This window comes from Rhinolophus sinicus, linkage group LG03 (genome assembly GCF_036562045.2).
Source record: "Rhinolophus sinicus isolate RSC01 linkage group LG03, ASM3656204v1, whole genome shotgun sequence".
NCBI lineage: Eukaryota > Metazoa > Chordata > Mammalia > Chiroptera > Rhinolophidae > Rhinolophus > Rhinolophus sinicus.
In genome coordinates, this window is record NC_133753.1 from 20759371 (window position 1) to 20787241 (window position 27871).

At 37.5% G+C, this 27871-nt stretch overlaps 1 protein-coding gene across 38 annotated transcripts in view; it reads right to left on the minus strand.

Moving 5' to 3' along the window:
• NRXN3 (neurexin 3) overlaps nucleotides 1-27871 on the minus strand; it is a 1514302-nt gene that overhangs the window by 917239 nt on the left and 569192 nt on the right. For 28 of the 38 annotated variants that reach the window (XR_012494580.1, XR_012494579.1, XR_012494578.1 and 25 more), the window contains 2 exons: nucleotides 11631-11834; nucleotides 5671-5697 (listed from right to left, as the gene is read on the minus strand). Coding sequence is in view for 35 of the 38 variants with exons in the window: in XM_074327130.1 (XP_074183231.1) it covers nucleotides 5671-5697; nucleotides 11631-11834 (231 nt within the window). In the remaining 3 variants the exon portion in view is untranslated. The remainder of the gene's footprint in view (nucleotides 1-5670; nucleotides 5698-11630; nucleotides 11835-27871) is intronic. The other 10 variants (XM_074327136.1, XM_074327135.1, XM_074327134.1 and 7 more) reach the window with 1 other exon arrangement.

Sequence of the window (27871 nt, forward strand, 5' to 3'; positions counted from 1 at the left end):
TGTTGACTTTGCCAAAACAGTAGAAATTGAGTATGCTTAGAAACTAAAGGCAGAGAATCTAAGGCAACAGGCAAAAACCAGGCGCTAGGCAGGCAGGTATGAGAGAAGGACTATTTAGTGAACACTAGTAGCCTTTGGAGGCATGATTTGGAGCTACCACATCCTTTGACATCATTTTCTTATAGCTCCTATATTATCATGCACCTATGATGATTCAAAGATAACAGAATCTATAGGAAATGGACAAGATTACTAAAGCTATTCTCTGACACAAATGACTACATTGTGGCATTTGAGAGTTTTAAGTTCAGTATATTTTTGTATGGGACTCTATTTCTTTTCTCCTGTGTCTAAGAAGAAAAAAATGAACGTTGTTACACATAAATTAATAAGTCTTCAAGTTCAAAGTAAATCCAGATGGGGGTTTCTAAATAATCAGGCATATACCTAAATAATCAGGCATATACACAAACTCATATTTTCCACCTGATATATACACCTTTTGAGGGGAAAGATTGAGAAAATGGCCACACACAAGAATGAGCCTCTGAGAGGAGAAAAAGATTAAAAAAAAACACGGGAAATTGATATTCATTGATATGTGTTCACTATATTCATTCATGCTATGCTCATATTTAATTAATATGAGTTCACTATATTCAGTCAGGCTATACTGCACATGGTTTGAAAGGGACAGAATAAAGTAGGGGCTAGGAAATCACACGGCAGAGTCACCATCCGACTAGGTAAAAGACAGCAAACCATTTTACAGACTTTCATTTGAGCAAGCACCCATGAGACCAACAGGAAGTCCATACCTGTTTTCAGTACGGCATGCCTCTTAGGGTACTGCCCGCTTCGTGGAACTGGAACCACAGGAACAGGGGATTTCCTCCAGAAATTCTCCAGAAAGCACCCCTGTTTTCTTTAGTAGTGTTCCAGGTCACCCTGGAGTTCAACTCACCGTGATGACTGCCAACTCTGTCGCTCTTTTGTAATTTAAAATTCCTAAGATGGACATTTCCTTATTACATATTTCTAAAGATTCCTGCCAGATGAATCAAACTCAGCAATATCACGATTCCACCAAAGACCCCGACTTGCACAATCTCTACAATGTTTCTCCGAAAATAAGACCTAGCCAGACCATCAGCTCTCATGTGCCTTTTGGAGCAAAAATTAATATAAGACCCGGTCTTATTTTACTATAATATGAGACTGGGTCTTCAATATAATAAATATAATATAATATATAATATAACATAACATAACATAATATAATATAATATAATACCAGCTGTTATATTAATTTTTGCTCCAAAAGATGCATTAGAGCTGATGGTCCAGCTAGGTTTTATTTTCAGGGAAACAGGGTAATATGTTTGGTGATAGCAGCCAGAGAAGAATGCATGGCACGGTACTCTTGGAGGATTTGGAAAGCAGGGGTGGTAGGATTTGGAATGAGTAATGAGAAGTATATCATAGATATTGTGGAGAAAGAGAGTATTGGAAAAGAGAAGTTAAGAAAGGTAGAAAGGCAGAGAAGCTGCTTAGAAAACTGTTTCCGTTCTTAGAAATCCTTGGCATGGAGCTGGGCCACAATCGCTAACAGAAGGGCTGGCCAACGACGCCAAAAGGAAGAGGCTTTTGTCTCAAAGTTACTGTCTTCTATCACGGTCAGCTGCTTTCCCTTTACACTGGAAGATCATCCTTTGACGTGCTTTTCTCTCCATTAAAAAGAGTGTCACACAACACTTGGAAATAGCCATGTCCCTGAACAAACAACATTTTGTCACAGATGAACAGGAAATACAAAATAGATGATGTCATTTAGTATTTTACCTAACTAGCTATCTAAAAGACAGGCATTCCAAAAAGAATTATTGGAAAGGTTCATGAACTGATATTCAAACTTGGTTAAAGTTTAATTCAGTCTGTCCCTTCAAGGAAAAAAAGAAGCTCTGTTTTGAAATGTGAGCAATTACACCCTATGACTTCTATTAAAATGACAGTTGGAGACAAAGCTGAGGGGATCAAGGAAACCCTCTTCCTCTCAAACTCAAGGCTGCAGATCAATCTTATTTCTTGTACTCTCACAATCAACAATTGAACAAGAGAAAGGACCTGCCCACCTGTTACAGAAACAACTTGAGATTCTACAACAGATTAAACTATGAACTCTGAGAATGAGTCCTTGAGAAGAGGGGTTTAGATGTTCTAATCAGCGGTCCCTTTTTTTCTCTCCTAATTCAGTTACATAATCTTCTCAAACGTTTCTACACAAGTACCAATAGTGCCAGGGATAAAATAGAGAAGATATACAATAAAAAGAGTATGTCTTTGAATTCTTATATTTCTTCTTAAAACATAAGAATGAGATTCACAAAGTAAGATTCATGCTTATTTGCATTCTTCTGCATATGTCACTTTGGTTTCAAGTTTTTACTCCAAATCAACAATTTAAAATACTTCACATTTACATTGTGACTCTACATGACCCTGGTACACATCTCCATACCTCAGCACTAATGGTATTAGATTAGTTTTAAGGTCTCATGTTTTGTTTTGTTTTGTTTTGTTTTGTTTTGTTTTGTTTTGTTTTGTGTCTATTTAACAACTGTTTACCCAGTGGGCACTATGTATCCTTTTTCTAATGCTCTCACCAAAATTAACTTCCTTAGTATGATAAAGCTTTATCATGAGAATTCAAAATTGATTTCCAAAATCCAATCTTATCTCCTTACCTAAATATTGAATTAAAACCAGTTATATTTGTCCTATATTGTGATCAAAGTTGGGAACACATCTTTGCTGACACGTTATTTCTTCTCAGTGCTGATTTGATAGCTCTAAACAGAAAAATCTTTTATCAGATTTAGAAAGCCTGCTGGCATGTGTGTCCTGGAGAAGAGTCACTGTCTTCCCAGGAGAAAGAATTCTGGAACTTTTCTTACAATGACTTTTCATGGCTGATCAGATGGAATATACAGAATTATTAGGTTGGTGCAAAGGTAAATGCAGTTTAAAAGGTTAAAAATAATTGCAAAAACCGCAATTACTTTTGCACCAACCTAATAATTGCAAGATAAAGTATGGATAAAGCATAAAAAGCAAGTCCTAATGTCTTGATCAAATAACTCCCTCAGTTCTCTGTTCTGCAAATAAGTCTCTGAAGCCAGATGCTAGATTCAAGTTTGGATGAGATTTTCTACCTTCATCCTCCTTTTCCGTTTTATATCCTTCTGGAAACTAATGCAGAAGGAAAAGAGAAAGTTTTCCATAGATGTGCAATAAAACTTTTTTAACAAGCCAGACCACTTGACTACAAACTATAACGATTCTCTTTATATGAAATGTCCAGAAAAGGCAAATTTATAGACACAAGGGCAGGTCAATAGTTGTCCAGGGCTAAGGGTAGGAACAGGAGATTGAATACAAATGGACATAAGGGAAATTTGGAGGGTGAATGAAAATGTTCTAATATGTGATTATGGTAATGTTTGGACAAATCTACAAATTTAATAAAAATCACTGAATAATAGGCTTATAATGGATAATTTTTGTGGTATGAAAACCATACCTCAATAAAGCTACTTTAAGAAAGAGAAAACTCCAGTCTTTAGAGAAAAAGGATATTTCAATTAGGCTTTTAATGATCTGAATATCATGAGAAATGTCTGGCTAATTAGAAATGTTTAAACACAGTAAAACAGGAAGGACATTGCTTAATTTAATTGAAAGTGACGCCAAAACAAGCATAACATACTCTGCTTTAGGAAGTGATTGTTTATATAGGTTTTGTCCATTTCTTTTTTTATATGTTAAATTACATAAAACATTTTCCAAAAAAGTGAATTTGGGTTTATTAGTTTGTCATCCTACTAATATATCTCCCAAGAAAGGTTAAACTAGCTAGCACTTGTAAAATATTTAATTTGATGGAATAAACAACTAAATGAAATGTAAAAGTGGTATTATTTCCTTTTCTGCATTTGTTCCTGTTAGGTCTCTGAATGTTAGGTCTCAGAGACCTTGACTTACAGACTGAACCATGTCTGCAAGAAAACAACAAAATATCTGTTGGCCTGCACTTGAAGACAGAGCCAAACTTGTGATAACAGAAAATGCCACAAAACAGCTACTGGCTAGTAGGCATTCAACATTTTCTGTTCAAACAATGCTACCCTGTCAGCACAGTCCCTATAAAACGCTCCTCATCTCCTCCTTTGGGGTTGCAAGTCTCCTTTAGGCGTGCAGCCCGGACGGTAGCAGTCTTTGCTCAGTCTGATATACTTTTCTCTCTTACAATAAAAACTTTCTTAACTTGCCTGACCATGTGCGTTCCTTTATCAGCCGACCTATCAGTTCCTACAGAAAGACCCTTGCAAAGAAAGAAGCAAAAATGGCAGAGATAATGCTCAGACTTATGTGTGCTGGATGCTCAACCAATCCAATTTTCCCTTCCTGGGTCCACAGGAAGACTACATTTCCCAGCTTCCTTAGCATTTGGGAGGGAGTCATATCTAACAAATAAAATATGGCAGAAGTGATGCATGTCACTTCCAGGCAAGGCAATATAACATATTGTATAACCATCCAAGCTCTTTTTTACTTCCCTATGGATACAGCTGGAAGTAAAGATCTCCAAGACCAACTCATGAAAAATCCTAGATCCCTGAATTACTTCTTTGAAGACAGCAGATGAGGACAGCTGTCCAATTGGCCGTGGACACCGCCTAAACAAGAAATAAACCTTTTTTTTGTTGAAGCATTGAAATTTTGGGATTGTTTGTTATTGCTAATCACCCTAATTATCCTAGTTAGTTGTTTAATTTTCTTAACTAATATTATATTCTACAGGATCCAAAGCATATTTCTTCCTTTCTTCCTTTTATCATCTAGGCTTATTCTTTCCCTGGTACCCATCCTTCTTTTCTCTTCCTATTCCCCTACCTCATGGGCTCCAGTTAAAGTTCATTTCTAAGGCAGAGGAAGAAATATATGAGTAAGTATTCAACCTGCATCTTATTACGACCCTTCGTCAAGAACTGAAATATTTGAATGGGTAAAGTAAAAATAATAGGCTGCAATTCTTCTTTCTGAAGAGGCAGAACGTTTCTCAAGTCTTTGGTTAAAATGTTTCATTATGTACAAGAGCAGTGCTTTGCCCACTCTCCTAAAAACAAAAACAAAAAACCAGAAAGCCCTACAGTAATAAATGCCAGGAAAGAAATGTCAGAGTCAGCAGCCACCTTCTGGGTCATGAACTTTGCTTTTGTTTTCTGAAGCTTTGGTAGTGGAAAAGTGCATTCCGGTTACTCTAAGGCTTTTTGTGTCTCCCACATCCCCCAAAGTTATCTCTCCCAAACAACAAATTACCAAGTCAATTCATTTTCAAGTTGTTTCATTATCCAGGTGCCCTTTCCTCCTTTTCTGCATATAGAGTAAATGCAAGGAAAGAAGAGAGGACCTGCCCAATTCAGAAACCACACCCCAGGCCATTACCATCACCCCAGGCCTTCATTTTGTCAACCCCACTTCCTCCCAACTCCATAGTCAAAACATAAAATAATTCAAATCAAAAACAGCTCATAAAACAGTAAACAAAATAAAGTCAGTTTTTCTTTGCGTTTTTTTAAAGAACAAAATGAAACTTGAGGGAAAACTTACTGGAGTTACAGTTTATCCTGATACAGTCTAGATGGGGAAAAATAAATGAAAGATGAAATTGCATCCTTCAAGGTAACAGCTGCAGACATCCAAAAACAATCAGTCCACCCTTCCGGGGACAGACACACGCAAGAAATGTGGCCATTTTATATATATACAGTATGTACAGGTTTAAGGGTGGGTGTATATGTACAGTATATTAGTAAAGTTGGATACATATATATATACACACACACATATATACACATATGTATAGAGATATATACTGGTATACATATATATCCACAATAGACACCAAGTATGCTTTATTTCCCCCAAAAAATCTATTCATTTATAGAAAGTATTTTAAACTTGGACTTTGAAATATTAATTTTGTTAAACTTGGAAAACTATTAAAAAATTTCCCCATCAAATACAAGTTATAGTCTATCTCCTCCTACATTTGATTTTCTTAAAATTTATCTTTAGCATCAACACAATTTTTGTATTAGTATTCCAAAGATATATCACCAGTCTGACACTTTGTATCATTTTTTTTTAATTTGTCCGTGGAGTTTCTCAGTGCAGTATTTAACCCTTTCTCTTTTTCTAAAAATAAACTCCCTCCACCCTCTCCTTAGGTTGGGCCCAAAAATGCTATAGAAATTTGCGGAGGCAGGCTTGCCATTATCCTTAGAGATAAGGAAAGGGTTAACACCACCTGGTCATTTCCTGTCATAAAATGGCCACTTGCAAACAGCTAACCGCACAAACACCCATCCCAGATTTTAGAGAGGTGGGGTCGGGTGTAGGGTAAAAGGAATTGAATGATGTTATCACAATCATCTGTGTTCTCTGCGATTGTTTCAAAGGCTCCCATACCAACCCACTCATGAAGCCCATCTCCGTCTTCCTGCCCAAATGCTCAGACTAAATCAAGTGCCTATAGCATTCAAGGAGAAGGCGAGACAGGTACATGGGGAGGAGGCCTAGGTACCTTTGACATCCTACCTATTTCACTCTGCGAGTCTGCATCTTGAGGAGAGAAGATTCTTTGTTTTCATTTTTTTAATGGGAAAGAGAGGGAAAAAAGGGCGGCTGTTTTTCCAGTGCTGGTAACCAGACAAGGTATTCTGTGCCAGAAATCTATTCTTTTATTACTATCTGTCTATAGTCATAGACACGCAGCATAAAAGGGTTTGAGCAGAGTCAATGGCTGTTAGTAGGGGATTGGGCAGAATGGCTACAAAAATGTCTCAGGTTAACTGTTACGAAGCTATCTACTTGAACTTTTAAGTTTGGTTTATGATGGTGGGAATTCCAATTGGTTTAAAATGTAGAAGTAAAACAATAAAGGAAGAAAGTTACAGGAAAAAATACAGGCAGAAACTGTGCTCTTCTCCTGTATAAGTTCTACAGGACTTGTCAAGGATAATGCCACCATTTGAATTTCCCAAAGTAAACCATTTTAAGTGAGCAACTTAAAAAGGAACTAGTGGCAAAGGACAGGGCAGAATGAAACTATGTGAAATCGGGACAGGAGCAATTTATCACACCCAGCCATTCTGAGGAAGGAGCAGGGAAGCTTATTTGTTCCCCAGAAGAACATCTCTTGCGAAAAATCTGGGTTTGGTTTCGTGCGGTTAGGTTTGTCATGTGTCGTCAACCGCAACAGAAAAGTGGGAGCAAACAGCCCTGGAGCAACTGGTACGATCACCGGGCAGAGGAGGCCACGCCCCTGGTGAGGAGGGGGAGGGCAAGTAGGGAGGAAAGGGTGGGTGGGACTTCAGCTACTGGTGGCAGCGACCATCACCCAAAGCCAGAGAAATGCCCTGTCCTGATGTACTGAAGGGAGAAGGCAAACAGGTGTACGGTCATGCTCAGGAGAGAGGGAAAGAGAGAGAGTGGGCCTGAAGCAACAAACCCAAGAATGATAAACAAGGAGTGGTATTCTTCTTTGGTTTCTGTGTAGCAGAACATTTTATTCTCAGACCACCTGGTCGAGGGAGAGGAATTGGGCTGGGCTCGTCCTTCTGGCTTCACCCAAATGGTCTCATGAACTGAATGGTGTCTTCAAACCAACGCAAGGACTTGGAGCTTTCAAAGTGGCAGACAATTGGTTATTTTAAGTCAAGAAGTAAAGAATTATTTTGTTACTTTACCTAAAGAATAAGTGGTTCGAGGAGAAAAATCTACCCCAAGGGTGGTCTTGATAGCAAGGATGTATTTTTTAATGAAAAATGAATCAGGGAAATTAGCTTGGGAAGGTTATTTCCTTTAGATCTTTCTTCAGTAGCAGCCAGATTTCTCTCTCTGCCTTGGTGTGGTGTTTGAGGGGTGTTGTGTGTGTGTGTGTGTGTGTGTGTGTGTGTGTGTTGTTCCTTTTGTTTGATTTAATTTTTTGTTTTATCTTAGTAAATGAAGATAAATGATTATTTTCCAGATCGGAGAGCTTTGGCTTGAACATGGAAGAGATGACTGTTTCGAGGAGATGTGTGTCTTCAGTGAGGCATGCAATAAACCGTAGTCAGCAAGTCCAAGTTCCCAGAGAGAGAACATCTGGAGAATTTGAGTGCAATTAACCAAACTGCATGGCACTCCCTATGAGCCTTCACCATTGGAGAAGGGTTCCAAGCACTCTGCTGAGGGTTCCCAAGGGCTACAAATGAGGCTGCACCAAGATTATTGCCTTTTTTGCAGTTTACCTCAATTCAAACTAGGCACTAAGAAAAGAGGAGATTCTCTCTGTGCATGTTTAAAAGGTGACTATCATGAAAGCAGTTAGAAGTCATTAGACTGTCACATCATTAATCAATAAGATCGATCTGTGGCGGTAACCGATTACCCATGCTGATCTAGCTTTTCAGAAACATGGGTTCGAGTCCCAGCTGCGCTACCAACTTTTTATGTGGGCTTTGAAAAGTTACATATGTCTTTCATTGTTTCGCATCTGTAAAACTAAGCATAAAAATGCTTTCTTGATTTATCTCACAAAGTTATGGTGAAATTAAAATAAGACGGGTTTTTTAAATCTTGAGATATACTATAATAATAAAATAGTATTGTATCTCTTTAAGAGATCAAAATATGATCGATCGATAGCTAATGACTTTTAAAAATGTGCTGTGTATTGCAGGACACTTATGCCTGCTATTACCACAGCTGGCTATCTTTGGAAAACAAGGCCCTTGGAAAAGCCCAGTCTTCTTGACATTTAGGAGATACATTACATCAGAGAAAGATATACTAGACTTTTATATCATGAGCTTATATGTGTGACCAATTTTAAATAAATTGTAATAAAATTTGTGCCAGTGCTAGAAAGGAGACACTATTTAAATGGCAATTAGCTCTTGGGGAATGCATGTGAATGCAAGCTTTGCTTGGAAATGTTTTCTTCAATAACCATGAAAAGGGTAATTTGAACTCATGACAAGGAGAAAAAACATTTATGAAGGGGTATATTTTGGGGAGAGTTCAGAAGGCGAACCTTCAAACAAAGCATGACTATGAAGAGTTGTGCATATACAAGTACAAGGAATTTAAGGTCAATAGGTTTGAAAGAAAGTTAAATAAATTCAAATCAGTAATTGTGGTGAACAATTTCTCTCGGGGGGAAAAAAAGAAGTCACAATTGCTTCGGGAGAAGCACAATACTCTCTACGGAGGGTCTAGCTATCTTCTGAGAAATACGTCTCTACTTATGAGGCGCTTGACTTGATTGTGAGCCGAAAGGAGCCAATAGGCAAAGCAAAGTCTTTTTGAAAAGTACATCTTCCATAAATTAGTTGGAGTTTAAAACAGAAAAACAATGCTTCTAGGAATGCACATGGGCTCTATGACTGTGTGTGTGTGTGTGTGTGTGTGTGTGTGTGTGTGTGTGTAAGAGAGAAAGAGAATCTATCTCCTTTAATCTACTCCCCCCTCCCATTTTTCCTTTTAAGACGTGAGACCCATCATAGTGGGCTTTCTAATCTTTACAAAACAACATCTTTAAAAAATTGTCTGTTTAAAGACAGAGTGTGCTTCCCCAGAACAGCATGGGGCTGAATCATTTTTATATCTAAGGCTCTCTCTTACTTTGAGATAGCTACAGAGTTAATTTTTTCTTCATCTTACTCTGTGAGCTATAAGGGCATAATGTTTGGTCTCTTTTTTTGTTTGTATTGATTTTTTAAATTTTTCTTTTACTGTTTTTCAGAGAAGTAGACAATCTGCGACTGGTTTTTGGTCTTAGGTAACAGACTCTTTTGTTGTTTCGTTGAAAGAGGGGAGGATGGTACAGGGAAGGGAAGGTGAGAGGGGCAGGGGGATGCCAGCCCCTGCAGGCTGCTCAGTACGCTCTGTTCTCAGGGCTGTTTGCTATGCGGGCCGCAGGCTTTGGGCCTTTGAAGGGTTGAATACCATCTTTTGATTTACCATGGCTGATGGTGGGGAAGATTGGAAACTCAAGAACACAACAAATATCCAGCAAAAGAGAAAAACAAAAAAACAAAACAAAATAACCAAACACACACGTACACAAACAAAAGAAAAACCAAGAGACATACTGACAACAGAAATCAAATGATGTTGGACAAGAAAAAGGGAATACTGTTGTAAAAGCTGCAAATTGGAAGAAAAGGAAGACATAACGAAACAAGCCACTGCTCAAAACAGTCCTCTGTGTCCTAGAGATTTTTAAGGTTGTAGGATAGGCATTTTCTAAGTGTGACCAGTTGACCTGACAGCACATAAGACTGGTACAACTTCAAAACTCCACCTTCCCACCAGGCCATCTAGGGTTTTATATGGTCTTACAGCTGATACATTTGTCCATCATACCCCTGACAAGCCATTCCACTGAAATCTTTACAAAGGAGCTCTGTATCCAAACATATTCTACATATCCCCCAAAATTCATCAGCTTAGAAAGCTTAGACTCAGCTATATCACTAATCCTGTCAACACAGGGCATTGACTTTCTACTGAGTAGAATCAGCAGGAATAAAGGGTTTTTCTTTTCTTCCTCTGTAAACCAAGAGGCCCCCAATCTCCATAGAAGATTGATTAGAATCCAGTCAAGAAGGTAGAAGCAGGAGAGAATGTGAGGCCATAAGCAGGGGAATTTCCAAATTATCTATTATAGGTAATCACAGTGCAAGAGCAGACCCTCTCTCCATAAAGCTACAGATTGGATATTGTCATACTTTTTCAACACTAAGCAAAAATAGGTATGTATTATATGAGGAGATCAGAGTGACTGGTGAGTAACAGTGTGACAAAACAATCTTTATAAAAAGGTCTACTGAATGGTGCTTAAGAATGTCAGGAAGGAAAACAGGGACACGTATTAGTAGACACATTCTCCTTCCACATGTCAGAGACTCCAAACTTACAGAAGTATTTCTCCACTGGGACAACAGACACAATTTGACTTGTGCCCCCCACGAGAAAGTATAAGGGGATACCATGTCATTAAGGCCACCAAAATTCCCCATTTGCATAGTCATTGTGGAGCTAGAAACAATGTATGTCTCATCCTACTCACACAGCTTAGGTCTCTCCAATCCCACCCTTCCGTTTGGCCTCCATTTCCTGCCCTATTCATGACCTCAGCTTTGACTGTTTTGAGTGGTGACCAAGGAGTTGGACTTAATGAAAATGTGATTGATCAAAAGATGGACCAAAGTAGCGTGTTTTACACAAAGCTAAACAGTTCCAAAAAACCAAGAAAGGAAACTTAGAAAACAAATAATCCAGTAAAAAAAATTAAAAATTAAAAACCACCACTGTCAGAAACCAGAAATTGACATCAAAACCTCATGCATAAACAAGGAGAAGGTGTTTGTTGCTGTTGGCTTTTATCCTTGGTCTATTAAACAAGAGGTGAGCAGCTAACTTTCAAGAAACAAACAAAGAATTCAATCAAACCAATGAAAATCAGAAAAGAAAGGGAAGACAAGCCCAAACAGAATGGCAGAGGGTACTTCATACGATACCTAAGTTAACCATGAGCTTGACTCGTCCCCCATCCAGCTCCAAACGCAGAGTGTCAGCCGAGTCCCTGGAGGTGGTAGCCACCAGCAGCCCATAAGCTCGCTGGGACATGAAGCGGAAGGACACGTCCTCTGCCTCGGTGTGCATGACCATGGGCATGATGACCTTCATGTACATGCTGCCATCGTAGCTCAAGATGGACGCCTCTGCAAAGGAGAATGGACGAGATTGTTAGGCTGAAAGACATCAGTTTCCCTTTGCTTCCAGCATAAGTAGAGTCGAATGCAGAAGGCACCACATTTGCAGACAGGTGACTTGTGTCTGCTAGAACTCCACTGCCACTTTTAAGCTTTGTGAGCTTCAGCAGATCACTTACACGCTGAGGTTCAGCTTCTTCATTGGCAAAAGGCATATAATACACTGATCCGTGCCCCACAAGGCTCACAGATTTGTCATGGGTACCAAATGAAATAACGGATGGGAAGGCATTTTGCAAAAGCAAAAGTACTCCCACACATAAGTAAATGTAATTCTGTATGCTGTAGATAAAATGAAAGTGCATTAAACAAAACTTAGACTCCTAGAAGTATTTCATGAAGGATAGGAGGGGCGCAGCAGTTTATAATCACCACAGGAAAAAATAGACATTTACCAGAGAGCGTCTAGAAGGAGGAAAGAGTGGGAACACATCCTGGCCCCCATAACATCCCTAGTGGCCAGGCATTGTGAGCGTTTGCTTGGCCCATTCAAAGAAGACTGACAGAGTTGGAGCTATAACCAAAAAAGCTAATGACACCCTTGAGAACCAATCATTTTACTTTTATTCAAATTGTACTTCCAGAGGAGGAAATAAACTCACTTTGATTTGATACCTTCTCCAGTCCAAGCACTTAGTAACAAGTCACTTCCCATCCAATATGTTATTTCACTTAACGCTACAATGTGGGTCTATTATTCCTACTTTCAAACAGAAAGCCACGGCTCTGAGAGGGGGATCTTATCATCCCAAAGTCAAACAGCCTGGCGTTGAATCCAGTATATCCAGAACCCAATCCAGGGCCTATTCTGCAACAGTACGCTGCTCCAAATGTGCATTTCCTTAATCATTCATTTAGCAAATATTTTTAGAGAACACAGGAAGAGAATGTCCCTCACATTCTTACGAAGCCAACCTGTTACTGGGCTCAGTATCTGACACCAAGGAGATGTCAGATAATATTATTAAATATTTGCTGTTGTCAAATAGGAGCTACCTGCCTACATGTACCATGGAGGGTACAAAAGTGTAACAGACAAGGTCCCTGTTCTGAAGACAGACACGGCATGCACAACTAACTGTACTAGAACATAAAAATGATTAAATAACACGGGAAAGATACACCAATAAAGACAGTGGCATGCAAGTGGGGAGAGTAGATGGGTAGAGGCTAAGCTGCTCTTGGTAGATTGGTTGAGTTTATAATGAAAGAAGTGATGGCAACAGATTTGATAGGTCGATAAAATAACACCTCTATTCACGTAAAGGAAAGAAAGAGGAAGATGCTCGGATAATAACAAACTATTCAATTTAACAGAAGCATCTAATATATTTTGATAAGCAGTGATAAAGGTAGTTTGAGATTGGAATCAATGGACTTTGGTAGACACTGGGAATTAAGTGGCTGTTTTAGATTATGAGCTACTATGATGCATTCATTTGTGATACTGTGTACCAGTACTCTTCTGGGGGTTTAGGACATAACCGTGAACAAGCGAGGCCAACATCTTCTGCCCTCACGTATAAATGGAATCGGAACAGGAAGAGACCAGGCAGACCACATGGAAGGTTCTCAAAATAGTCTGTGTCCTTATCATACCCCCACCCTATCTACATAACACACAAAAGTCCATGAAAGGCAAAATAAAGACACCTGCTCATTCCTGGGAAGCAGCCATTACCTGGGTAATGACCATGACATGCTAATAGTTGTACATTATAATCTAAGAGTATCACAGATAAAGGTGTGACACTTGCAGGTACCATCACAATGAAAGACATATTATGATGTTCTGTTCTTAGATGGGAAGCATAATCTAAATTTAACACACGCTCCAGATGTGAAAAATAAAACCTATTTTAGTCCCTGAAAGAACAGAATCACAAGAAGATCAATAACGATAGCTAAAATTTATTGAGCACTTACTATTTGCCTGGTGCTGTCTAGACTTTACATGCATTCAGAAGACATTTAATCCTCACAAGAGCACCGTGACAAAGACAATATTATTATTATGTTTTATGGATACCAAGTCACACGGTTAACAAATGGCAGAGCTGGCAGAACACAGGCAGCCTGACTCTCACAGCTATATACTTAACCATTCTGCCAAACTGTCAGAGAACTATGCCAGGAGCACACCCATGTTTCTTAAGCACCCAAAACCCATCTATAATGCTTCATGGTAGACAGAATGGGGTAGTCTTGTGGTATATTTGCATGTGCAAACACAGATATACATGCATGCCATTATTTAAAGTTACATATTATTTATGAATATATAAAATTATATAAACATAGATAATACACATATTCCTAAATACTATACTGTTATATATAAATACAATGTTCTGTGTATCTGTGTAATTATGAGCACATTAATCATTATTATGTACCTTCTACTATACAGATCCACACTCCTTTTTAAGAGATATTAGGGTACTCATTGAGCCATGAAATGAGTGCTTCGATGCACTGAACTTTAATACATTCCAAAATTAAGGACCACTTTTTTCCTTTGGATATGCATAGTGCCAGAATATGTGTATGAATGAATGCATCTTTATGTCAATGTTGGTAGCCTCAGAGAATGAATGTCTGGCAAGTATATAGTTAAACAGCTAACAGTACAAAATAAAGTGTGTATCTCAGTGCGTATGTTTGTGTGTATTTCTGTCAGTGTGTTCTGTTATTAACCTAATATTCTTAAGGGGAGGGTGACGAAGTAGAAAATTTGATACAGGAATCAGCCAAAACAAAAATCTATTCCAAGATTCATATTAATTTGCTTAAAATATTTCAAACACAAGGAGTACCATGAATACAATACTCATTTGAGGAAAAAATGTTCTAAAAAAAAAGTTAATCTATCTAAATCCTGTTGGATTACTGAATATGGAGAGACCCCACCATAGGATGCTCACACGTGGTTCTTATATAGTTCTATTTTGTTCCTCCTTTCCTCTTTTATTACCTCCTTTTTTCCTTTAATAATTCTTGAGTTTATTTGGGCTACTTTCTTAGCAGTTACTCCAGGGCTTACATCATGCATCTTAATTTATGAGAATCTACTTCATATTTATACTAACTTAATTACAGTAATATATAGAAACTTTAGTTTTATACAGCTCTCTTCCCTTCCTTCATGTTTGTGTCATTATTGTCACCCACACTATGTCTATATATGTTAAAAACTCATCAACACATGGTTATAATGACTGCTTTATAAAATGCATCTTTTTAAGGAGTGACAAGAAGAAGAGAGAGCTCAAATATATTTATAGTTTTTTAAAAAATTAAGTTTGTCATTTACCATTTCTGTCTCCACTTCCTCTTGTGAATTTGAGTTACCATCTACCATGGTTTTCTTTCTCCAATATAACTTCATTCGCTTGTGTTTTATTGTCAAATACATTACAATTTTATCCGTTATAAGCCCAACAATACAATTTTATAGATACCATTTTATGCAATTGCTTTTAAATCAGTTAAGAGAAAAAAGAAAAATAAATGTGTAATTACACTCTTTTATCATTACCTACATAATTACCTTTACTGGAGCTGTGTTTTCATGTTGATTCAAATTACTGTCTGTTACCACTTCCTTTCAGCTTGAAAAACTTTATTTAATAGTTCTTATAAGGCAGGTGTAATAGCAATGAATTCTCTGTTTTTGTTTACCTGAGACTGTCTTTATTTCACCATCACTTTTGGAATATAGATTTTTTAGATATATAGGACTCTTGGTTGACAGTTATATTTCTTTCAGCACTTTGAATGTTGTGTCATTGCCTTTGGCCTCCATTGTTTCAGAAGAGATATCAGCTGTTAATCTTATTTTGGTGCCTTACATGACAAGTTATTTTTCTTTTCTCTTTTTTTAATTTATTTTTTAAATTTATTGGGGTGACAATTGTTAGTAAAATTACATAGATTTCAGGTGTACAATTCTGTATTACATCATCTATAAATCCCATTGTGTGTTCACCACCCACAGTCAGTTCTCCTTCCATCACCATATATTTGATCCAACAAGTTATTTTTCTCTTGCTGCTTTCAAGATTTTCTTGTTGTCTTGGTTTTCAATATTTTTATTATAATGAGTCTGGATGTAAATCTCTTTGTATTCATCCTACTTAGAAGGCATTGAGCTCCTTTGATGTGTACATTAGTGTTTTTCATCAAATTTGGCAACTTTTCAGTCATTAATTCTTTGAGTATTGTTTCTGTCCCTTTCTCTCCTTTCCTTCTAGTACTCCCATTATACACATGTTGGTACATTTAATGGTGCCCCACATTTCTCTGGCACTCTGTTCATTTATCTTTATTCATTTTTCTTTCTCCTATTCAGATTGTATGATCTCTAATGATCTACTCAAGTTTGCAGATTCCTCCTTCTGTCAACTTAAATCTATTGTTGAGTCCCTCTAGTGAATTTTTTGTTTTTGGTTTAGGTTGTTGCACGTTTCAACTCCAAAATTTATTATCCCCCAATGGAAATGTTGGATTTGAAATATATATATACATATATATATGTGTGTGTGTATATATATATATATATATATATATATATATGTATATATGTATATATGTATATATATACATATGTATGTATATATGTATATATATACATATATATAAATCATATATATATGATTTTTATCTCTTTATTAACATTCTCTCTTTGATGAGTCATTATTATCTTATTTTCTTTTAATTCTTTAAGCATAGTTTCCTTAATTGTTTTTAACATATTTATAATAGCTTCTATGTAGTCTTTGTCTGCTAAATCCAACAGCTGGGCTCCCACAAAGTCATTTACTATTGCCTGTGTTTATTCCTGTGTATGGGTCACACTTTCCTGCTTCTTTGCATGTTTCACAATTTTTTGTTGAAAAATGGACATTTTAGGTAACAGATTGTAGCAAGTCTGAGTACTGCTTCCCACTACCACCATCATCAGGGCTAGTTCTTATGGGTAGTTTGTTCAATTGTTGATTTGTCTAATGAGTTGGCTGAACTAATTCTGTGGCATATTTTCCTAGCAGTGTCAAGGCTCTGATGTCCCTGATCAGGTATTTTTTTCCTATTTTTATATTTTAGCCTGACTTCCTAGGTGCTGTCCCTGGATTAGTATATGCCACTTCCTGGTCAGATATTATATTTAAGTCCCCTTAGTCAGTTAATTTTCACACCATTTTCTCCTTGATGTGTACGACTTGGAGACTGCTTTCATGGTTCAGGGAGTTTAAGATTTTGCCTCATGTTCAGCCAGGGAGTCGTACTTGGACATTGCCTCTCCTGTCACTCCTGAGCAGGTGCGGCCTTGGGAATATGCACAGTCTTCCAGACTATCAAGAATGAATGTGGTTATATTTTTAAGCCTGGTGGCCTAGGAATATACTCTGGATAAAAGTAGCTTATCGTTCAGTCAGTATTTGTTGAAACAGTGTGCTTGAGCCCCTTGAGTCAATGAGACTCTTCACCTTGCTGATAGGTAAGTGTGTCACGTGGGAATCCTTTTGACTCTCTCCCATGTTCTACTTTAATTAGCCTTCTGTGAGTGTAGCGTAGCAACTGTGCACAAACCATCCAGACTCCCAGGGATGAGTGTGATCCAAGAATGATCCTTCACAGCTTTCTCGATCCTTGATTTTCTCTGTTAAACTTCTGGCTGGTTGGATATTTTGCTCATTGCTACTTGTATTATAGAGCTACCTGCCACCTCAAAATTGCTAGTTACAAACAGTGTAGTTTATACTGATCTCCATTATGTACAAAAACCCTTTAGCCATGAATTTGTCTAAGCTCTGTTTCAAATAGTCACCTCAGACAGAGTTGTAGAGTTCTCCACCCTTACAGCCTGTATCTACCTCAGAGTTCTCCATCCTGCAGCCTGCATCTACCTCAGAGTTCTCCATTCTTACAACCTGTATTAACCCCTGAGCAGAATGGCTGTGACATTGCACCCCAGCTTGGGGCAGAAGCAGTGGCCTGCTTCTCCCTGAGTGACACTCCCATTTTATGAGTGGGCACTTGGAGAAAATGGTAGAGTCTGGTCTTCCGAGCTTGCCCCTTTCAACATGGAATACATGAGTAAGCTGGGACAGGGAGACTTGGAACCCCAATATTCTTGACATGCCATACCTGGGATATAGCTTCTGCCCTGTGAATGGGGACTGGGTGGGAGAAGCAAGCCCTATTCCTGGTTGTGTCTGCCAGGAATACTGCTTCTGCAACATGGAACTGGAGTGAGTTAATAGAGACTTGCCCTTTTGGGGGTGAAGCTGTAGCCCTAGGAGAAATGGCAGGAGAGGGAGCTCCTATCTTTTGGCCATATGTACCTGAAATAAAGCTTCCATTACAAGGGGCAGGAGTGGAAGAGGAGTTGGAAAAAGATTGTGGTTTAAATGCCACAGGTCTCACTTTTTCTTAGTGAGATTTAGATCTTGTAAATAAATGTTTCTCCCTTGTTGTATGTCCTGCGAAAAATTTCCAGAGATTTTAAATGTGTGTGTGTATTTTAATACTTTTCACCAGTTAAATGGTTGTTTTACCGGGGAGAGCGTCTGCTAAGTTTCTGACCCAACCATTCCAGAGTTCCCCTACTTTGACTATTACAAATGTCTCACATATCTTGATCCATAAAAATTTTCTTAGCCCCAAGTAACATATATTTGTATTTGTCATCGTAGACCCATTTCTGTTTCTAGAGGAGTATAAATTATTAATATTATTTAATCATTGTGACATTTAAAAACACATTTTAGCAATGATTTTTCTTTTTTTAAATTTATTGGGGTGACAATTGTTAGTAAAATTACATAGATTTCAGGTGTACAATTCTGTATTACATCATCTATAAATCCCATTGTGTGTTCACCACCCAGAGTCAGTTCTCCTTCCATCACCATATATTTGATCCCCCTTACCCTCTTCTCCCACCCCCCACCCCCCTTACCCTCTGGTAACCACTAAACTATTGTCTGTGTCTGTGAGTTTCTGTTTCTCATTTGTTTGTCTTGTTCTTTTGTTGTTTTTGGTTTATATATCACATATCAGTGAAATCATATGGTTCTCTGCTTTTTCTGTCTGACTTATTTTGCTTAGCATTATACTCTCAAGATCCATCCATGTTGTCACAAATGTTCCTATATCATCTTTTCTTACCGCCGAATAGTATTCCATTGTGTATATATACCACAGGAGATGCAGATGTAGAGAGAAGCCATTGATCATTGAGGTGGAAGAACAATCATGGGATAAGTAAACAATCAGACAATAAGAAAAATCATTGCTTCGTTATCCATGATCAATGGCTTCTCTCTACATCTACATCTCCTGGCCAGTAATGGGAAAAGCTACACTCCTGTTGCAATTCTGAAGCCCCTCCCAATAAAGGAAGGAGCGGTGACGCTGGAATATTGAATAATGTGATAGAAGGAAATAATGTGTTAGTAAGGAAAAAGTTTTCTATGAAATTCTTGTGTTAAGAGAAACAATCCAGGGAGAAAGAAAGTGATAGTATTTACTTTATTTCTATGCTTTTCTCTTATCTACACAATGCTTGACCTTCTTTTAAAATAAGAGCACTATTCCCATTTGAAATTAGTCTCAGAGTCATGATTTTCTCTCTTTCATTCCTCCCCCTTTCCAAAAGAAAAATCACATAAATATTTTTTTAAATAGCATAAACTCACTATTTAAAAATCTAAGAGATGTACATATACAGAGGGTGCCAAAAAAATGTATACACATTTTAAGAGAGGAAAAAACTGTATTAAAATTGTAATATTCAATATATACTGATAACAAAAGATGAACATAAGTCATGTGTACAACCTTTATTTCGCACCCCCAGTATATATAGAAAAAATCTAAAACATTCCACATCATATCATCAAGAAATAACCATCATTAACAATAGAGTGGCATATTTCCAGATATTTTTCTAAGCACATATGCAAATAAAAGGATATATAAATAGGAACGCCTTAAAAACTGGAAAATATTCTATGTGTTATTGTGTTATTTTAATTAAAGTTAACTTTAATTTTACATAAAGTTAAAAAGAAATTTCAATAAAATTTTTACAAGAAGTTTTAGCTCCTAAGATAACTCACTAAAATTTATAAAATATTAAAAACATGAAAAGATTGGTTCATTATTTTGAACTCTGGGCTTCAAATTTAGCCTGTAAAGATTACCTTCCTCTTATGAAAAGTGAGACAATATTCTCTCCCATTTTCTCTTTCATCACTGACTTTTTGTTGTTATTTTTTTTATTACTGATTACATGTTGTATATGAGTGGGTTAACTCAAAAGATCTGGGTTATTGGAACTCTGTACATTCCCAAGAAAGGCCAGTTTTCATGACTGGTCCTTCACTAGCTCCTGTAATTGAGCTCTTAAAATGTTCTGACTGATAAAAGTGCTTTGTATGCCTAAGGTCTGGAGCCACATGTTACCCATTGGTTTAGTTTATACAAACACTGTAGTTTATAGTGACTATCTGCTTTCCCTCTGGCAGTCTGGGGCATTAGTAATCAATGTCAGTCACACAAGCCCTGTATGCCTACGTGACTGTCCCCCAATAAAGGTTATGGAGCATCCCTGGTTGGCAATACTTTGTATGTGTAGTCATACATGATTGCTGGAGAAATTAAGTATATCCTATTGACCTCAACTGGGAAAGGACTCTTGTAATCTTGTGCCTTGTTTCCTCCAGACTTCACCCCATATGCCTTTTTCCTTTGCTGTTTTTACTCAGCAACATTTGCTGTAATAAACCTGCGACCATGAATGTAACAGCTTGTGGGTTCTATGAGTCTTTCCAGAAAATTATCCATATTGATGGTGGTCCTGGAGGTCTCTGATACAGGTATACTTTATTATGTATTCATAATGTGTACAATCATCATGTTTTTATTGTACATTTAAACGTGGTCATTGTTCTCACCAAGACTTTTATCATAGTTTCTCTATTTCTGGGTAATTTTAGTTCATCTTTTAAATGCTTGGATTTTATGGTAATGCCTTTCTAAAAAGAACTCACTAGTGTTATATTACCAAAATTAGTTCATGTTCATGAATGTCTGTGCTCTTTATATTTGGATTATGTTATGATTGCATAAGTCAATCTTAAGTCACACTATTTTATCCAGAATTTTACAGACACTGCTTTATTGTACTTGAGACTGTATAATGCCAGTATCCTCTCATAAGTTGTAAATGATGTGATATTTTTTCTTTATGCCTGAATAACATTATTTTATTCCTTGAAGTCCAGTGACTTAATCACTACACATCTCAGTGTTGAGTATACTATGTCAAATATTCTTAGAATTCTGCATGCTATTTTGAACTTCAGAGTAGGTTCTTCAGAGTAAGACATTTTTTTCTGGTTTGAGACGTTTGGATAATTTCTTGGTAGAAGTGCTCAGTTTTTCTATTCCAGGGATCCAATTATTCATCCTGTCTTCCATATCTCTTAGTTTATCTATGATGAATTTAGTCTTTGACTTTTTCATCATCATTTACTGTGATGTTTTCTCTGTCCCCCACCCCCATTGTTAATATTTATTTCAAATTAGGTATGTGATTTCATTATTTTGGCTCTCATGTTTCCTTCCATCCGCAATCTCCCTTTTCCTTTCACTCAGCTAATTTGTTATAATTTTTTCTTTGAATTCTTGCAGCATTAAATTAAAAATTCTTAAATTATTCTGTAGTACAAATGAGCTACAGTATATAGTTCATGGGAAATTTTTCTCTTTGTGTTTATTTTCTTCCAGATCACTTTCGTTGGCTAAGCCAGATCGCTTTACTTATTCTATTATTTTTCTGCTGTTTTGTATTTATACTGTCATGTCATTGATTTTTTTGCTTATACACAGGATGCTCTGTTCAGAGTTTCTAATCGTTCAGGTATAGTTTCAATGACTTACTGACACCCAGAGTCATCTACCGTTTTAATGGCTTTCTTATTAAATTTTTAGTTCCATGTAATTTTTAATGTAGCTTGAGAGATGGTGAAGTATGGAAAGAAAATAAGGGGAGAGATAAGAGCTTAGTCAAGACTGTGTATGACCTTCCGTTAGCTACCAGGACTGTGTTCTGATTTCTGAAGGCTTGTTAAATGCCCTATATCAGAAGTCACCTGGTTAAAGAGTGCATCCCAAGGCATTGGAGAGGGATACACTAGGACTTCTGATCCATTTAACCCTGATAACTTTTCTTTTGATTGTCAGTCCCGTTGTCAATTTCTGCTACATGTATTTTTCTACCATAGCCATTTCCACTACTCTTCATTCAAAGGTAGGACCAGGTAAGAACATCTACTCAGTCTATTTATTTCCCATTAGAAATAATTCTTAGTATTTTTATCAACTAGACAGTACTAAGCCTGAAGAGCATAGGCAGACTCATCCAGGCTTGGCCATTCCTCTTGGCTTGGCTTCACAATCATTTGTCTTGCTCTTATTTTTTGAGATGTATAACACTAAGGTGTGCCTCTTTCCTTACTTGGGATCAATGATTATTTGGCTGATATTGTACTCTTTTTTGTCTGACTTGAAAGAGGAAGTTTCTGACAGGAAACTTTTCTCTACGATCTTCCCACTGCTTTTCATAATCAAATGATTACAACTAACACCAAAGAAACAGAAAACAATCAAAACTTAAGAGTTCTTTAATCTTACTATAAGCATATGTTATATTGGATGTGATGAAATCCTTATCAAGAAGAGAAGTAAAAACTATAGGGAAAATTGATTGTAGGAGGTAAATGGTACAGAGGATCTTCTTGCCCACACATAGTTGAATATGACATCATTTACATCTCATATCGTCTGAAAGGAGAAAGCCAGATTGGTAGGCAATGATAGGAAAGGGATAAAACAAAATTACTAGACAACACAATTGATGTGACACACAAAAGGTCCATTGACATCAATACAGTACTATGAGCAAATGGCAATGTGCTTTCATGTAATGGACTTTGCCAGTTCTCCTTTTGCACTGAGCATACCAAACAGACTTCCTAGCACTAAATTTCCATCAGCCCTCGAACCATCTCCTCTGGAGAGAAGATACTCTCATGTTCAACCTTGTAAGCAAAGTACTACTAAATAATCACTTCTCTCACTGTCTTCTCTTTTTGGATCTTCAAGACATCCTCCTGCTCACTCATGCAGCTATTGGCCTCGCACATCCCATAAGTGTGTTTTATTCTGACAAAGCTTCCAAAATACACAGATTGCTTCCTCTCCCAAACTGGGCCGATTTTAAACAGTGTGCAAATCTATGTAGGAATGCCTGCCAGGTTCTAAATCTGTATTTTGCAGCAGCAGGAGAAACATAAATCTCTAGTTCCGAGCAGACCCAACAGTAGCCCATAGTTCCAGAGAATCAACACAATTCATGTGAGGTGATGTCCTCTTGCGGGCAAGGCTGAGAAGAACTAACTTTTCACATTCTCAATATAATGTTGCCATTACATACAGTCATACTGGCTTCTCATTCTCAAACAACTAGACTACTCTAAAGCCATGATAAAAAAAAAAAATTATTGACATTTCTTATTTTAAGAAAAGCAGGTATGTACCTTTAGATATGTTTTTAGTATTAAAAAAGGAAGACAAAATAAAGAAAAACAAACCAATGATACAGAAACCCTGGTTTATTAAATGTATACATTTTAAGAAAATGTTCATTTGACCAAAGAATTTGTGTAGTTTTCTCTTAAGTAGCAATTTTCCCTACTGAATTGGAAACGTGACTTAATTTATAAAAATTACACATAACACAATTCTTCAGAAAAAAATCTATCCACTGCCTGCAAATACATTGTCTCATTCATTCAATGACTGATACCTAACATGTGCCAGATACTGTGCTAAAATGGGGATGGGGGAGTGGGGGGAGAGGAAACACAGACAGCATGGCTGCTGTCTTTTATGAGCTTAGGGCAAATTGGAGTTACCAATGCAAACAGGTAAATTGTTATACAAAGGAATGAACAGGGATGTGGGAATTCAGCTCAGGAGGTCTGTACCTTTGCCTAAATTTGTTAGGAAGGGGTTATATAACTTGAATCTCAAAAATGAAAATGAGTGAACTACAAAGAAAGGAGTGGATTGCATTCCAGCTGAGGGGAGAGCATATGCACAGGCCCAAAGTTAATAAGATCGTGGAATGAAATTGTACATTAAGCATGGTGCTTGGCACAGCATCTGGTAAATGGTAGCTACAATGCGCAAATTCAAAGATCGGGGGAGCTCAAAGTGCCAAAAGTAAAATAGGATTTCTTATCAGTGAGACTACTAACATTTTGAACCAGATAACTTTTTGTTGTGGAAACTGCCTTTGCATTGTAGGATGTTTAGTCATATCCCTGGCCTCCACCCACTAGGTGCCAGCAGCACTGCCTTTAGTCATGACAACCGAAAATGTCTCCAGACATTGCCAAATGGCTCTGGGGGGAAAAATCCCCTCCCCATGTTGATAATCACTACGGTGGTTTCACACGAGTTAGAGTATATGGATTGGAGTGGAGAAAGTTAAGACTGAAGGGATATATAGAGGGCCCACTATAAAAGACCTAATAAACACAGTTAGGAAATTTGGATATTAGTCAAACTTAGAATGTTTTTAGACAGAAAATGACATAATTAAACTTGTTTTTAGGCTAACTCTCGTGGTACAGGGAAGACAGAATAGTGTGGTGAGAGACCACAAACAATCTTATCCAACTTTTTTCCAGATACTACTGCCATTGCTTTATTTTATAAACATGTTATGAAATTTTAAAACACTACATTTATAAATAATAGTGGTATGTTCCTGAAAATTTATGTGACTCTTTAAGTCAATTCATGAAAGCTCAGCTGTAATTATACATATGGTCAGCCTCTCATTCGGAATCATTTTTCACTGTGAGTGTATAAGCTTGCAGTTAGAAGATTCAGATGAAATCCTAGATCTGCAAGTTATTTGACTGTGAAACAGTCTTGGACCTCAGTTTCCCCTTCAGAGCATATGTATTAATAACACTGAATCAGTCAGGAGACTATAATAGGAAACAGATGGCCTACTCAAATTGTGCCACGTGATGAAGGTTTAAGAAAGGCAATGTTTACAAAAGTATATGTATGGAATAGTGAACCCTCCTGGGTAATGCAGTATTCAGGACTATGAAGGGCATACCCCCATCACTAGCCCTAGGCCTGATGGAACAAGGGGTAGGTCAATTGCCAGACCCCAAGGAAGAGAGAAACAGTGCAATGAGTATCTAGAGAGTGCAAGAGCTATAACCTTAGGTCAAGGGGCATAGTCAGTTGGCAGCCATTTCACAGGGAGAGAGACAGGAAATTAAATATCCAGACCTCATTCTCATTGTTCCTTCTCATCTCCCTTGGTTGTTTTCCATTACGCAAACTCAACTGGAGTGCAGAGGACAAGGGAGCCTGTTAATGCAGTCCCTATGGGATAATCTTCCAGGGTGCAAAGCTGAGTAAAGAAGGGTATACAAGAGGGGAGAATGGGTCCAGAGTTGCAAGGAAAAAAGTATCGATCACTAAGGTGAACCCTGAAGCGTGAATATGAAAATATCGAAATATCTGATATTATTGTGTGCTCAATGAATGTTGTGTGTCTACGTGTGCAGGTATGTGTTTTAATTTCCTGATGTCTAGAGATGGTCCATGGCTCCATATTAGAGGTCGCATTGGTCAATGGAAAGAGCCTAGGTGTCAGGAGGGCTACATTCCACTCCAAACTCCACCTCTTACCGTCATGCAACGTTGGGAAAGCCACATATTATCTGATCTCCCTTTTCCCTATGTAATCTTGAATAATATTCAAAAATCGTACAAAAAAATAGGTTTAAAAGAGCTCTGCAACTGGAAAGTGGAATGTAATTGTGAATGGTTAGTTACAGTGCTTTCGTGGTCTTCCTCTTGCATTATGAAGTCTACTTTGATTAGATAGAGAAATAAGGAGGACATTCTGCTTTCTTCTGTTCCCAAATTCCCTACACAATGGGTCTACTCTCATAATCATGGCAGAGATTGCAAATACTCAAGAACCCTAGCGTTAGAGCTTTTACATTTACCTTTGATGGCAAGCCTGGCCTGTAACAGCCATGGGCAGCCCAAGTTCAATGACTGAACCTAACATCTTGATCCAGCTACACTCTTCATCCTGAAAGACAGCACTATTCTGTATGCTGTAAACATTTTTGCCCACAGCTTGCTCTGTCATATTCTTCTTGTCAGTATTCCAGAGAATTCATTTGTTCTCTCATTATCATTGATAATATCTGGTTCTAAAATTTGACTAAAAGTTTTATCTCTGAACCATCAACAAGGGTGATTGACTATAAGGAAGGAAATGTAGTGAATGAACTTGTATACCTGTCACCTTTGCTTGATTCTAGAATACTGTTATACAGTAGCGCTGAGCTGATATAGTCAAGTGCTGAATGACCAACTGCATGCCTGACCTTGTTCTGTTTCTAGGAGAGCTGCTGTTTATTCCCAAATGACTGGCTTGAAGGCTCAGAGCCCTGCTCTGAGCACAGCTTTGCTCACTAGATGTGACTGCTTCAGTGCTGCCTCAGGCCAGCCCGGAGAAACAAGTTCTCTAGGGCAGCGAAGAAAAATGCACTCTCTACCTTTCAACTGTTCCACCGCGTACCAGTTCAACGAACCTCAGTTGTATACTCATTTTTCATAAGGAGAGACTGAGCCATTATTTCAACATGAACCCAAATCAAATTTTCTAGCAATATAAAATATATTTTCTAGAAAAGTCAAACCAGTGAAGACATTTCTGGGCCTCTGATTAACTGACTAACGCAAAATCAGCTCTTGTCACTTTATCAGGAAAAAAAAAAAGTGCAAAAGTTATGAGATGACTATCTCTGAATTGGACAGAAATTCAGAGTTAGAAAATTAAAATAAACCTGCTTTCAAACCTTGTATTTCATAACTGAGGAAACAGGTAATATTTAAAAGCCTTGATTTTTTTTCTTATGGAGATATTAAAGATCGTCCTTTTTTTTTTTCTTTTCTATTTGGGATCCTGCTTCCAAAATCAAGTTGTCTGAAATCAGCAATGTTCTGAAACAGATGACTCAAAACGCACACACACACACACACACACACACACACACACACACACACACAATTATACAATACTTAAGATCTATTGAGGCACCTGGTTCAAAATATTGCTGAAACATACCCATGTCACTTATATATATATTTCCATCTTGTGCACAGTAGAATGCAGAGCTACCAGGTTAATGAACTGGCTCTGGAATTGAATTCCATATGTTTTGCAACTCTTAGAATGTTATTAGGATGGATGTTGGATCCCACACAAGGTCTCAAGCTGACATATCATTTCATTGACCGTCTGGCCAACTCTCAGTAGAACATGCTCTTTTTGGGAGACGCCATCATTTGTGGTACCTGTTTCCAAATCATTAGGGCAGATTCACTATGTCAGTAGTCGGACTTACTTATTCAACACATAGTGTTTTAGTACCCATTATGTTTCCAGGCACTATTTTAGCCTGGGGATCTAGAAATGGAAAAACAAAGTTCCTACCTTATGGAGCTTTAATTTTAATTTTAGCTATAGTCACCTGGGGGAATGGCTGACTAGAAGTACCTTTGTTAGCCTAATGATATAAATGGCAAGCAGTTATTGTAATACATAGAGAGAGAAAAATAGTCAACAGGAAGATAATCATTTGACTGCACATACATGGGTGACATATCTCAGATTTTCTCATTTTCAATCCTTCTATCAATACAATTTGATTAGAACTTTATCCAGAAGAGTAAGATATCAGATAATTTCATCAAGGTATAAGCCATCACTGTGGAGTACCCAACAATTATGTTTCAATTCCTTTGTCCCAGAAGATGGAGGTGCACGCTACAGATACTACTCCCTAAGGTATTAGGATCCTGGG